Below are 11,757 nucleotides of genomic sequence, written 5' to 3'. Positions count from 1 at the left end.
ATGAGATTGCCCTTTTGCGGAGACTGGGACGTGGTGAAAACCCTGGGAAAAGGTACCTATGGAGAAGTTCAGCTTGTTGTGAATAGAGCAACTGAACAGGCAGTTGCAGTGAAGATGTTGGACATGAAGTGGGCTAGGAACTCTCCAGAAAAAATTAAGAAAGAAATCTGCATTAATCAAATGTTAAACCATGAGAATGTTTTGAAATTCTATGGTCACAGGAGAGAAGGCAATATGCGATATCTGTTCTTGGAATACTGTAGTGGTGGAGATCTTTTTGATAGAATACAGCCAGACATAGGCATGCCTGAAGAAGATGCTCAGAGGTTCTTCCATCAACTCATGGCAGGGGTGTTTTATCTGCATGGTATTGGGATAGCTCATAGAGATATTAAGCCAGAAAATCTCGTCTTGGATGAAAGGGATAACCTCAAAATCTGTGACGTTGGCTTGGCCACAGTATTTCGCCATAAGAATTGTGAGCGTTTATTGACAAACATGTGTGGTACCTTACTTTATGTGGCGCCAGAACTTCTGAAGCGAGAAGAATGTCATGCAGAACCAGCTGATGTTTGGTCCTGTGGCATAGTTCTTACTGCAATGTTGGCTGGAGATTTACCATGGGAAGAGCCCAGTGACAGTTGTCGGGAATATTGTGATTGGAAAGAAAAGAAAACGTACCTCATGCCCTGGAAAAAAATTGATTCAGCTCCTCTGGCTCTGATTCAGAAAATCCTAGTGGAGAATCCAACAGCAAGAATTACCATCCAGGACATCCAAAAGGATAGCTGGTACAACAAGTCATTTAGGAAAGGGGCAGCGGGGTTGTCAGGATAGAGAAAATAGGAGAAAGATGAGGGAAGGTGTAATGAGTTTGACAAAATACACTTAATAAATTACTTGAGTAAACTAACCCTTCTCTGCATGACCTTGACAATTAAAAAGAGAGAGAGAAACACAAGAAGTAAAGGGGCAAAGAGGCCCTGAGTCAATTCAGGTGGTGTCCCAGAAACACCTGGTGGATTTTCCAAGCACAATCATTTGAATTAAGATTTTACCCAGCATCCTTGGATGAACTAATGAGCCTGTAACCAACCCTGTAGCAGAAATCAGACACTGATCTTCAGCACTCTTCTCCAATCATCCCCTCTTCCCTTTTCAAGGGGAAGCATTTCTTTGATGGTAATGTCTATGAAAGTATGTGGTTAAAAATCTCAAGTAAACCAGGCGCTGGTGGCTCATGCCTGTAATCCTAGCTACTCAGGAGGCTGAGATCTGAGGATCACGGTTCAAAGCCAGCCCGGGCAAGAAAGACCATGAGACTCCTATCTCCAATAAACCACCAGAAAACCGGAAGTGGCGCTGTAGCTCAAGTGGTAGAGCACTCGCCTTGAGCTGAAGAGCTGAGGGACAGCGCCCAGGCCCAGAGTTCAAGCCCCACGACTGACAAAAAAACAAAAAAAATCTCAAGTAAATCAGGCATCGATTGTTGATACCTGCAATTCTGCTATTCAGGAGGCTGAACTGACCAGGCCAGAAGCCAGGAGTACTGCCCGAAGAGAGGAGGTCACTGGCAGTGCAAAAGAGGCAGAAGAGAGTTTTTTGACAAATGGCACATTAATCATACTACAGGAATTCCTTATTATCCCCAAGGCCTAGCAATTATAGAAAGAAATCACCAATGTCTTAAGGAGTGATTATTACAACAAAAAGGGGGAGTTAGCCCGCATATACTATTAACCTTTTCAATTATTCAAAAGGGGCAACTGAATCCAGATTTCAGAAGCACTGGGGACAACTCAACTCTAAGCCCTAAGTAAAAGTCAGGTGGAAGGACCCCCTGACACAACATTGCAGAGGACCTGACCCCCTAGTTACCATGGGCAGGGTATTTGGATGCTTTTTCCCCACAGGGGAGACAGCCCCCATTTGGATCCCTGCCAGGAACCTTAAGTTTTTACCCATTTCCTCCATACAGGAGGATGCCCAAGGAGAAACTAACCATCCCCAAGGGCAACCAGCCCTTGAGAAGCTCTTGTGTTCTCTAACAATTGCAGATGGTGATACTCCAGCTAATGGCTGTCCTGACCTTCCCAGTCCTGGCAATGGCTATGGAATTCACATCAACCTCAACTGGTGACCTGGGCAGTGATCAGCACTGGCAATGCAGAAACCATCAATAGCACCACAAGAGAAGCTGTCCCTTCGACCTGGTGGCCTGACCTTCATTTTGATCAAGACCCTCTGTCATTAGGAATGGACTACTTAATATTTCTACAGGAACTAATGATTTTAATGTTACGAGCTCTAATTGTTCTTTTACTAATTGCTTGTATAGCCACCTTTTGTTAAGCTTCCTGTAAACATTTCTAAAACCTGGTCTAGAGGGGCTGGGAAGGTGGCTCATTGGTAGAGCACTTGCCTAGCACCAATGAGGCCCTGGGTTGGATTCCTCAGCACCACATAAGCAGAAAAAAGAAGGTGGAAGTGGCGCTGTAGTTCAAGTGGTAGAGCACTAACCTTGAGCTGAATAGGTGAGGGACAGTGCCCAGGCCCAGAGCTCAGGCCCCATGACCAGAAACAAAAAAATATTAATAATAATACTATACCTGCTCTAGAACAATACCCACCTCTAGACTCTGAAGTGGCAAAGACTGCTATCCCATCCCTGACTCTTGGCCTGAAAATGCTTTTGCTGATGCTTTCTCTATGCCTTCCTTGCATTAAATGTGCCCTGCAAAACTCTTATGAGTTTAGCCAGCCAGTTACCTAAGATCAAGGTCCACGTGAGTAAATTTCCCCTGAGAGGAACCGCAGCCAGAGACGGGTAAGAGGGGGTGCCAGTCTGACCAACCTAAGACAGGGCCTTCAGCTTCGCTCTGAAGAAGTTCCCGATGACGGGTAAGGCAGACAAGGCGATCCACCCAACCTAAGACCGGCGGGTTCGCTTCTTTCACCAGAGACGGGGTGTTGGGAGCTGACAGTAAAGTTTAAAGGTCATCTTGACCTCTGGGCTCACTTGAAGGCACATACAAGGAACTGGCTTACTGGAAAGACACCAGGTGCCGGGGATGGCTTTGCTATGTCTGCAGTTTGTTTTAAATTTTCCTTGTTTTTCTGGACTATAGTAGAATGGCCTGAGTGTGGGCGCCCATGAGGATGCACCAGGCCACATGTGTGGAACTCCCAGTACCCAGGCTGCTCCCATGTTCTGAAGAGGACAAGATACTGATCTTTATATATGTCCCGGAATTGATAGACCTGCTTGGGACATTTCTAACTGTGGTGGGGCTAATGTTTATTACTGTGCTAGGTGGGGATGTGAGGGAACTGGGACGGGCTCTTATGCACAAGGGCCCTCCCTATTCTTGTCTGACAAATCTCGCCTCAAACCCCCTGCATGGCCAATGCTATTCCTACCAATGTAATCCGATTAAAATAACCTTTACAGAGGAGGGGGAAAGTATAACTAACTGGCTGGTGGATCTGCTATTAAAACAAAAAGGGGGAATCTGTGGGGAACACATAGGACATTGCCTCCAGAACCCCTTTGTGTACTCACCTGTGCTTTACCTATGTCTCACATGTGTGATTTCTGTAACTGCTGCGCATTTGATGATAAGGATTCACTATTCCTCCATACTGACTTAAAGTTAAATTCTCCTTGTCTGTGCTCCCATAAAACTGCTTATGATTAACACTCTGCCCACTGACTGTAAGATTTATTTCTTATGTCTGTATGCTGTATAGAAGCATGTGATGTTCCAATAAACTTTGTCTATCCTGGCATGTTGTAGTCCACTTTTTGCTTCCCTGACACTGTCTGAATGTGTGAACAGCAACAATGGAGTGTGGACATCATCTGGTGGTCTGCTTTGTAGTTTCACACTATTCAAACATTAGCTCCTTTTTGCTTTGAGCAATACACCATTACTTTTGTAACAATGGCGTTGTTTTATTTTACCATGCATTATAAATATATTCTCCAAGAACCACTGGAGTCACAATGATAGACACAAAAATGAATTTGCAGCAAAGCAAAATTGACTTGCACACACAAGCATGCATGACCAGCCAAAAATCTGGCAAGAAGGACAGAGAGCAAGCATTATTTATCGCTAATTCAGCACCAGGCCCTGCCTCTCTGCTCAGATTGGTTGTGCTCAGGGTTACAATCTATTCTGCTTGGGATTGGCTCATTTGAATAGGATAAAATGTATTTAGAAAAGGTGATTTTGAGGTAAGGTTAACACTTCATAAGTAATTTGTACAGATGCCCACACCCTCTAAGACTTCTGGAATAGTCCAGGGTGTGTCATAATCCCATCTGGAAAAAGCTGTTTAAGAGAAATTTTACTCCACAAGTTATACTGACATCAAATACAGTGAAAGCAGGGGTTATACTGTGGGGGAGGGACATACAAAGCAACAAAGAGATAATCTTATAAATCCGTTAGAAACACATGCATAAAACAAAAAAACATGGAGGAGATGGGGAAAAACCAGTTGTTTAAGGATACAGGTGGACCTGTTGCAACAATGAGAAGTACAAGTTGTCATGTCCAAAACGAGCTTTACAACGTCGGTGCGGGGGTGGGGGGATGGGGGGGGAAGGAGAAGGATTGGGATTGGGATTGGGGGGGAGGGGGGAGACTGGGAAGTGATGTGAAGGGCAAACAAAGGAGGAGGCTGCAATGCTTGGTAAGAAATGTACGCATTATCCTGCCCATGTAATTGTAACTCCTCTGTACAGTATGTTCACAAATAAAATTAAATTAAATTAAAAAAAAAAGAGAGAAATTTTACTCCCGACAAATCCTTTATCCCTCAGCAGTTCCTCTTTTCCTGAAGAAACAAGCCTCCAGGCCAAAGCAGGAACTTTTAAGCAATATGCTGAGAGGAAAGGCTATTTTTCTCACACATGAATATATGTCTAAAAGACATTTTGTAGCATTTCTACATGTTTCATTATATTTACATTCCAAGTCAGGACAGCAAGGGCATTCCTTACATTCCTAATTTTCCACCTGACTATAATCTGTAAGTAGAAAATTTCTAACATATGGGGACTCCAGTGGCTCACACCTGTAATCTTAGTTACTCAGGAGGCTGAGATCTGAGGTTCCCAATTCAAATCCAGGTTGGGCAGAAAAGTCAACAAGACTTTTTTGTTTGAGGGGGGGTTACGGTCATGGGCCTTTAAATCTAGGCCTGGGTGCTGTCCCTCAGCTCTTCAGCTAAAGGCTAGCACTCTACACCTTGAGCCATAGCGCTACTTCTGGCTTTTTTCTTTTTTGCTTATGTGGTGCTGAGGAATCAAACCCAGGGCCTCATGCACGCAAGGCAAGCACTCTACCACTGAGCCACTTTCCCAGCCCAACCATGAGACGCTTATCTCCAATAAACTACAGGAAAACCAGAAGTGGTGCTGTGGTTCAAGTGGTAGAGAGTTCACCTTGAGCTGAACAGCACAGGGACAGAGCCCGGGCCCAGAGTTCAAGTCCCATTACTGACAAAAAAAACAGTACTATCATAATGTGTGTATATTATACAGACATGAATTATTTGTTAAAAACGGGTGTGCTTTTCATATATGTCTTAGGATAGAAAAAGTTTTCTCTGCATTGGGAGGTTTTCATCGTATGTGTTTTTGTAAAAGAATTTGCACAAATATAGCCGCCAAAATTAGTTGTAGTGTTCCCAGTATTAATAGATCAAGCACCACCATCATTAAAACCTCTAGCTGAATTCATCGGCTCCATCCTCCATTTTGGAAACCCCTTCAAACCACTATTCTGAAAACAAAACGAAGAACATGCCTTCTTTTGTCCATGTACAGAAGCCTTTAAGCACAAGCAGCCTGAACTAGGATCTTCATCCAGAAATAGGCTACATGCTACGTGTGAGGCATATTGAATAGGTAGGTTTCATTAGGTATAGCCAATGAAGACATCACCACACGGGATTAGGGCAAGAAACTTAGTTGATTTATCAAAATGCTGCCCTGCTGAGCATGGTGGAAAGGCATGGCCAAAAGGGGTGACCCACCCCCAGGCCAGGACTTATTGAGGCCAGGGACAGGAAGGCGTGTGGCCACACTGGATCTGGATGTGACCTCAGGGCCTGGGACCCTTCCCTGGTCTGACAAGAGACATGAAATAGGCTGGACAGTTTGTGACCTCGGAGGGGAGGTGACTGCTTCCAGGTGTGCCAATTACCTAGGTAAGAGATACTGGGCAGAAACTTAGCTAAGAGGTAGGGTAGTGTCTGCACAGGGACTGCATGGCTCTGGGCACAACTTACACTAAGGTGCATGGAGACAAAGTCGCATCCCGTACAGTCTGTACCAATATCCTCTGGCCACACAGTATGGTATCAGTCCCTCCATGGTACAAAATACCAATTAACCACAATTGAAGGAAGAGGCTCCTTGTGGCAATTGTACAAGCTGTCATTTACTTTAAGTTGCTATGGTTCAGCATTGTAGGCATATACAAATGGCCAGAGTCTATGCTGAGAATTTCTGTTTCTCTCTGAAGTCGGGAACTGTGCTGCAGCAACATGGTGGAGTGCCATGCTGCAATCACTCCTTTCATGAAACCTTGGCCCGACACATACTGTATTGGTACCAACTGGTTGATCTTGAAATATGGATACTGGGTCTAAGTGGTATCATCTTGATGACCTCGTTGGGAGACTCAAATCCCACTACAGGAAGTTCAGAGGAGCAGACCTAGATTTCCACAGATCACCTCGATGAAGGTAAGGAAAGCTCAATGCCCTCAAAGTGACCTTCTCCTTCTGTACAGCTACAAGTTCTCAAGACAGTCTGAGTACTACGTGGACTTACAAGCAATGCAGAAGGCAGTCTAGATCATGCCTTCATATGACTAGGTGTTATGCTGGAGACCTGGAGACTGGTCTAAAGCCAAATTTCTACCCATGGGCTACCTCAACTACCCTGCTGTCCTTTCTGGGAACATGCTTTGTGGTCTCTGAAGACACTCTTTCACACAATTCTACCAGAGAGTACTCATATTCAGAAGGGCTCATGCATCAGTTGTGTAAGGGAAAGCATTCGATAGTGACTCCTTCCTGATCTCAGGATCCAGGAACATTTGTTCAGAAGTGATCAGGGAACCACAGAGGAAGAAAGGGCTCACCAGCAAGCTTTAGGAACCGCCTCTCTTCTGCTCAGGCAGACCCTGTAGCACAAATTCATTTCTCAAGAGCCCTTAATTGAGCATAGTGCATTTTCAAGGATTATGAAGAGAGGATGGCCCTCCCTTCCTGATGCCCCACGAGTTAATTGTCACCTTCCTATCCCCTGAGATTCTTGGGATAGGAAGCATTGAATTTAGATGTGTTTTCATATGGGGTCCTTCCAATGCTCCCATACCCTAGATATTCATGAAATTATCTCAAACATTCATAAAAAGATTGCAGTCCTGGACAGGAAGATGAGAATAAGGAAGTTTGTCTTCATTCCAGAAGCATACCCACCAAAGCACTCTCCTACCTTAACACCCTCACATAGCAGAGGACAGATTTGACACTGGCCAGGAAATAAGAGAAGTTCAGGTTCACAGCAGATGGCATCTCAAACAGCAAATGGCTTTCATATCCCAGGAGTACCCCACTTCCATAAGGAATACCCACACCCCAGAGGAGCACTTCCAGGACATTCATATTGTCTTCCACTTTTTGTGGTTGGAGGGCTCACAGGCAGAATCTCACCAGAACTATTCCTGGCTGTGCACCATACAACTATGGCTGAATTTTAGAGACTTTCCATTTAAAAAAAAAAACTTATATCCTCAGATCTCAGCCTCTTCAGTAGCCAGGATTAGAGTCCTGGGCCTGCAACACCAAGCTCCTGAGGGCTTCTACGAGGATACACCCTCCTGGAATCATAAGTAGAATTTGGGGCACTCTGCAAACCTTATGGGGCAAGTGGGAGGCTTTCCCCTCACCAGCAAACCTACAACCAGTCCAGCGCCAGTGCCCCAGGTCTGTAATCCTATCTACTCAGGAGGCTGACATCTGCAGATTGAGATTCTAAGCCACCCAGGCAGGAAAGCCTGTGAAGATCTGACATCCAATAAACCACTCAGAAAACCGGAAGTGACAATGTGACTCCAGTGGTAGAGCACTAGACTTCAGCTAAAGAGCTGAGGGACAAGGTCCAGGCCTAGACTTCAGGACCCATGACTGATTTTAAAAAAAAACACAACAATAATGATTTCATTTTTTCCCTTTCCAGAGAAGTCCATTCATGTTGAGAAAATTACCAAGACTAGAAAGGCTAGAAAGGTAACAAACCAAGATGTGCCAACATTGATGAAGCTGAGAACTTGAAGAAACCACAAAAATTCATGAAGATTTTTGTGCAAGTGCTAGGACTACAACTCTGGTCCTGGGTCCTAAGCATTTATGCTCAAGGCTTCTTCTCTACTACTTGAGTCTCAGCTCCACTTCTAGTTTTTAGCTGTTTGTTTTTGGTATTAAATTGAAGAAAAAGTTCTCTCAAACTTTCCTTCTCTAGCTGGCTTGGAACCTACATACTCAGATTTCAGCCTCTGGAGTAGCCAGGATTAAAGGCAGGGGCCAGACAAGACACACCCTGCTGCTGAAGCCTGCTGCAAGGGCAAACCCTCCCAGAAAGGGAAGGGTGGGCTCATCCTGTCCTGCATATAAAGGAGAGCACCATGGACTGGACTTCATTTCCTTGGTCCAGGCTGCTGGAGGAAGGAGGTGAAAAGCGAGCAGGAAAGGACGTCAAGCAGAGGCTCCAGAACAGGCTGAGGTGATCAAAGCTCCTAGGGCAAACCTCACAGCAGGCAAGAGAGGAAAAACCTCCCAGGAACAGAGGCAGTAACGAAGGCTCAGGCTGGTGGATTCAGCCTCTTCTCAGTGGCGGTTGTAAGCAACACTGCAAGCCTCCATCTAATCCAGGTTACTTTCTTACTCCCTTCGGGAGACATTACCTCTACCTGTAATCATGGCAACTTATTTCACAGGTTTCTTCACGGAAAACAAAGGTGCATCAAGGTGGCTGGCCCAGGACAAGTCAGCCAGACTGATTGGGAAAGTCCTGAGAGTGCCCTTTTGCGCAGACTGGGACTTGGTGAAAACCCTGGGAAAAGGTACCTATGGAGAAGTTCAGCTTGTTGTGAATAGAGTAACTGAACAGGCAGTTGCAGTGAAGATTTTAGACATGAAGTGGGCCAGGAAATCTCTGGGAAATATTAAGAAAGAAATCTGCATTAATCAAATGTTAAACCATGAGAATGTTTTGAAATTCTATGGTCACAGGGGAGAAGGCAATATGCGATATCTGTTCTTGGAATACTGTAGTGGTGGAGATCTTTTTGATAGAATACAGCCAGACATAGGCATGCCTGAAGAAGATGCTCAAAGGTTCTTCCATCAACTCATGGCAGGGGTGTTTTATCAGCATGGTATTGGGATAGCTCATAGAGATATTAAGCCAGAAAATCTCCTCTTGGATGAAAGGGATAACCTCAAAATCTGTGACTTTGGCTTGGCCACAGTATTTCGCCATAAGAATTGTGAGCGTTTATTGACAAACATGTGTGGTACCTTACTTTATGTGGCGCCAGAACTTCTGAAGCGAGAAGAATGTCATGCAGAACCAGCTGATGTTTGGTCCTGTGGCATAGTTCTTACTGCAATGTTGGCTGGAGATTTACCTTGGGAAGAACCCAGTGACAGTTGTCGGGAATATTGTGATTGGAAAGAAAAGAAAACGTACCTCATGCCCTGGAAAAAAATTGATTCAGCTCCTCTGGCTCTGATTCAGAAAATCCTAGTGGAGAATCCAACAGCAAGAATTACTATCCAGGACATCCAAAAGGATAGCTGGTACAACAAGTCATTTAGGAAAGGGGCAGCGGGGTTGTCAGGGTAGAGAAAATAGGAGAAAGATGAGGGAAGGTGTAACGAGTTTGACAAAATACACTTAATAAATTACTTGAGTAAACTAACCCTTCTCTGCATGACATTGACAATTAAAAAGAGAGAGAGAAACACAAGAAGTAAAGGGGCAAAGAGGCCCTGAGTCAATTCAGGTGGTGTCCCAGAAACACCTGGTGGATTTTCCAAGCACAATCATTTGAATTAAGATTTTACCCAGCATCCTTGGATGAACTAATGAGCCTGTAACCAACCCTGTAGCAGAAATCAGACACTGATCTTCAGCACTCTTCTCCAATCATCCCCTCTTCCCTTTTCAAGGGGAAGCATTTCTTTGATGGTAATGTCTATGAAAGTATGTGGTTAAAAATCTCAAGTAAATCAGGCATCGATTGTTGATACCTGCAATTCTGCTACTCAGGAGGCTGAACTGACCAGACCAGAAGCCAGGAGTACTGCCCGAAGAGAGGAGGTCACTGGCAGTGCAAAAGAGGCAGAAGAGAGTTTTTTGACAAATGGCACATTAATCATACCACAGGAATTGCTTATTATCCCCAAGGCCTAGCAATTATAGAAAGAAATCACCAATGTCTTATGGAGTAATTATTACAACAAAAAGGGGGAGTTAGCCCCCATATACAGTTGCAGATATCTTTGTTTACTATTAACCTTTTCAATTATTCAAAAGGGGCAACTGAATCCAGATTTCAGAAGCACTGGGGACAACTCAACTCTAAGCCCTAAGTAAAAGTCAGGTGGAAGGACCCACTGACACAACAAAGCAGAGGACCTGACCCCCTAGTTACCATGAGCAGGGGATTTGGATGCATTTTTTTCATAGGGGAGAGAGCCCCCATTTGGATCCCTGCCAGGAACCTTAAGTTTTTACCCATTTCCTCCATACAGGAGGATGCCCAAGGAGAAACTAACCATCCCCAAAGGCAACGAGCCCTTGAGAAGCTCTTGTGTTTTCTAACAATTGCAGATGGTAATACTCCAGCTGATGGTTGTCCTGACCCCCCCAGTCCTGGCAATGGCTATAGAATTGACATCAACCTAAACGGGTGACCTGGGCAGTGATCATCGCTGGCAAGGCAGAAATCATCAATAGCACCACAAGAGAAGCTGTTCCTTCGACCTGATGGCCTGGCCTTCATTTTGATCACCCCCTATGTCATTATGTATGGACTGTTCAATATTACTGTAGGAGCTAATTATTTTAATGTTATCTGCTCTAATTGTTCTTTTACTACTTGCTTGTACAACTACCTTTTGTTAAGCTTCCTGTAAACATGTCTAAAACCTGGTCTAGAGGGGCTGGGAAGGTGGCTCAGTCTTAGAGCGCTTGCCTTACATGCATGAGGCCGTGGGTTCGATTCCTCAGCACCACATAACCAAAAAAAAGCCGGAAGTGATGCTGTGGCTCAAGTGGTAGAGCAATAGCCTTCAGCTGAAGAGCTGAGGGACAGCGCCCAGGCCCAGAGCTCACGCCCCACAACCAGACAACATAATAATAATAAGAAAACTAATAATGAACCTGCTCTAGAACAATCCCCACCTCTGGACTTTTAAGTGGCAAAGACTGCTATCCCATCCCGGAATCTTGGCCTGAAAATGTTTTGCTGATGCTTCCTCCATGCCTTCCTTGCATTGTATGTGCCCTGCAAAACTCTTATGAGTTTAGCCAGCCAGTTACAGAAGATCAAGCTCCAAGTGAGTAAATTTACCCTGAAAGGAACCGCAGCCAGAGACGGGTAAGAGGGGGTGCCAGTCTGACCAACCTAAGACAGGGCCTTCAGCTTCTCTCTGAAGAAGTTCCCG

The 11,757-nt window shown here is 44.8% G+C and overlaps 1 protein-coding gene and 1 pseudogene across 1 annotated transcript; both read left to right on the top strand.

Annotated features, from left to right (window-relative positions):
• Window positions 1-837, top strand: LOC138827167 (serine/threonine-protein kinase Chk1 pseudogene; annotated as a pseudogene).
• A 2,057-nt stretch (window positions 838-2,894) lies between these two features.
• On the top strand, window positions 2,895-11,004 carry LOC138827166 (serine/threonine-protein kinase Chk1-like). Its single transcript, XM_070022646.1, has 4 exons — window positions 2,895-2,901; window positions 9,021-9,308; window positions 9,444-9,927; window positions 10,962-11,004. The coding sequence occupies exons 1-4, from the start codon at window positions 2,895-2,897 to the stop codon at window positions 11,002-11,004; spliced, it is 822 nt and encodes a 273-aa protein (XP_069878747.1).
• The last annotated feature ends 753 nt before the right edge of the window (window positions 11,005-11,757 follow it).

This window comes from Dipodomys merriami, unplaced genomic scaffold, assembly GCF_024711535.1.
Source record: "Dipodomys merriami isolate MVZ:Mamm:240054 unplaced genomic scaffold, mDipMer1.0.p SCAF_151, whole genome shotgun sequence".
Classification (NCBI taxonomy): Eukaryota; Metazoa; Chordata; class Mammalia; order Rodentia; family Heteromyidae; genus Dipodomys; species Dipodomys merriami.
This window is presented reverse-complemented; position numbering and strand designations above follow the sequence as displayed.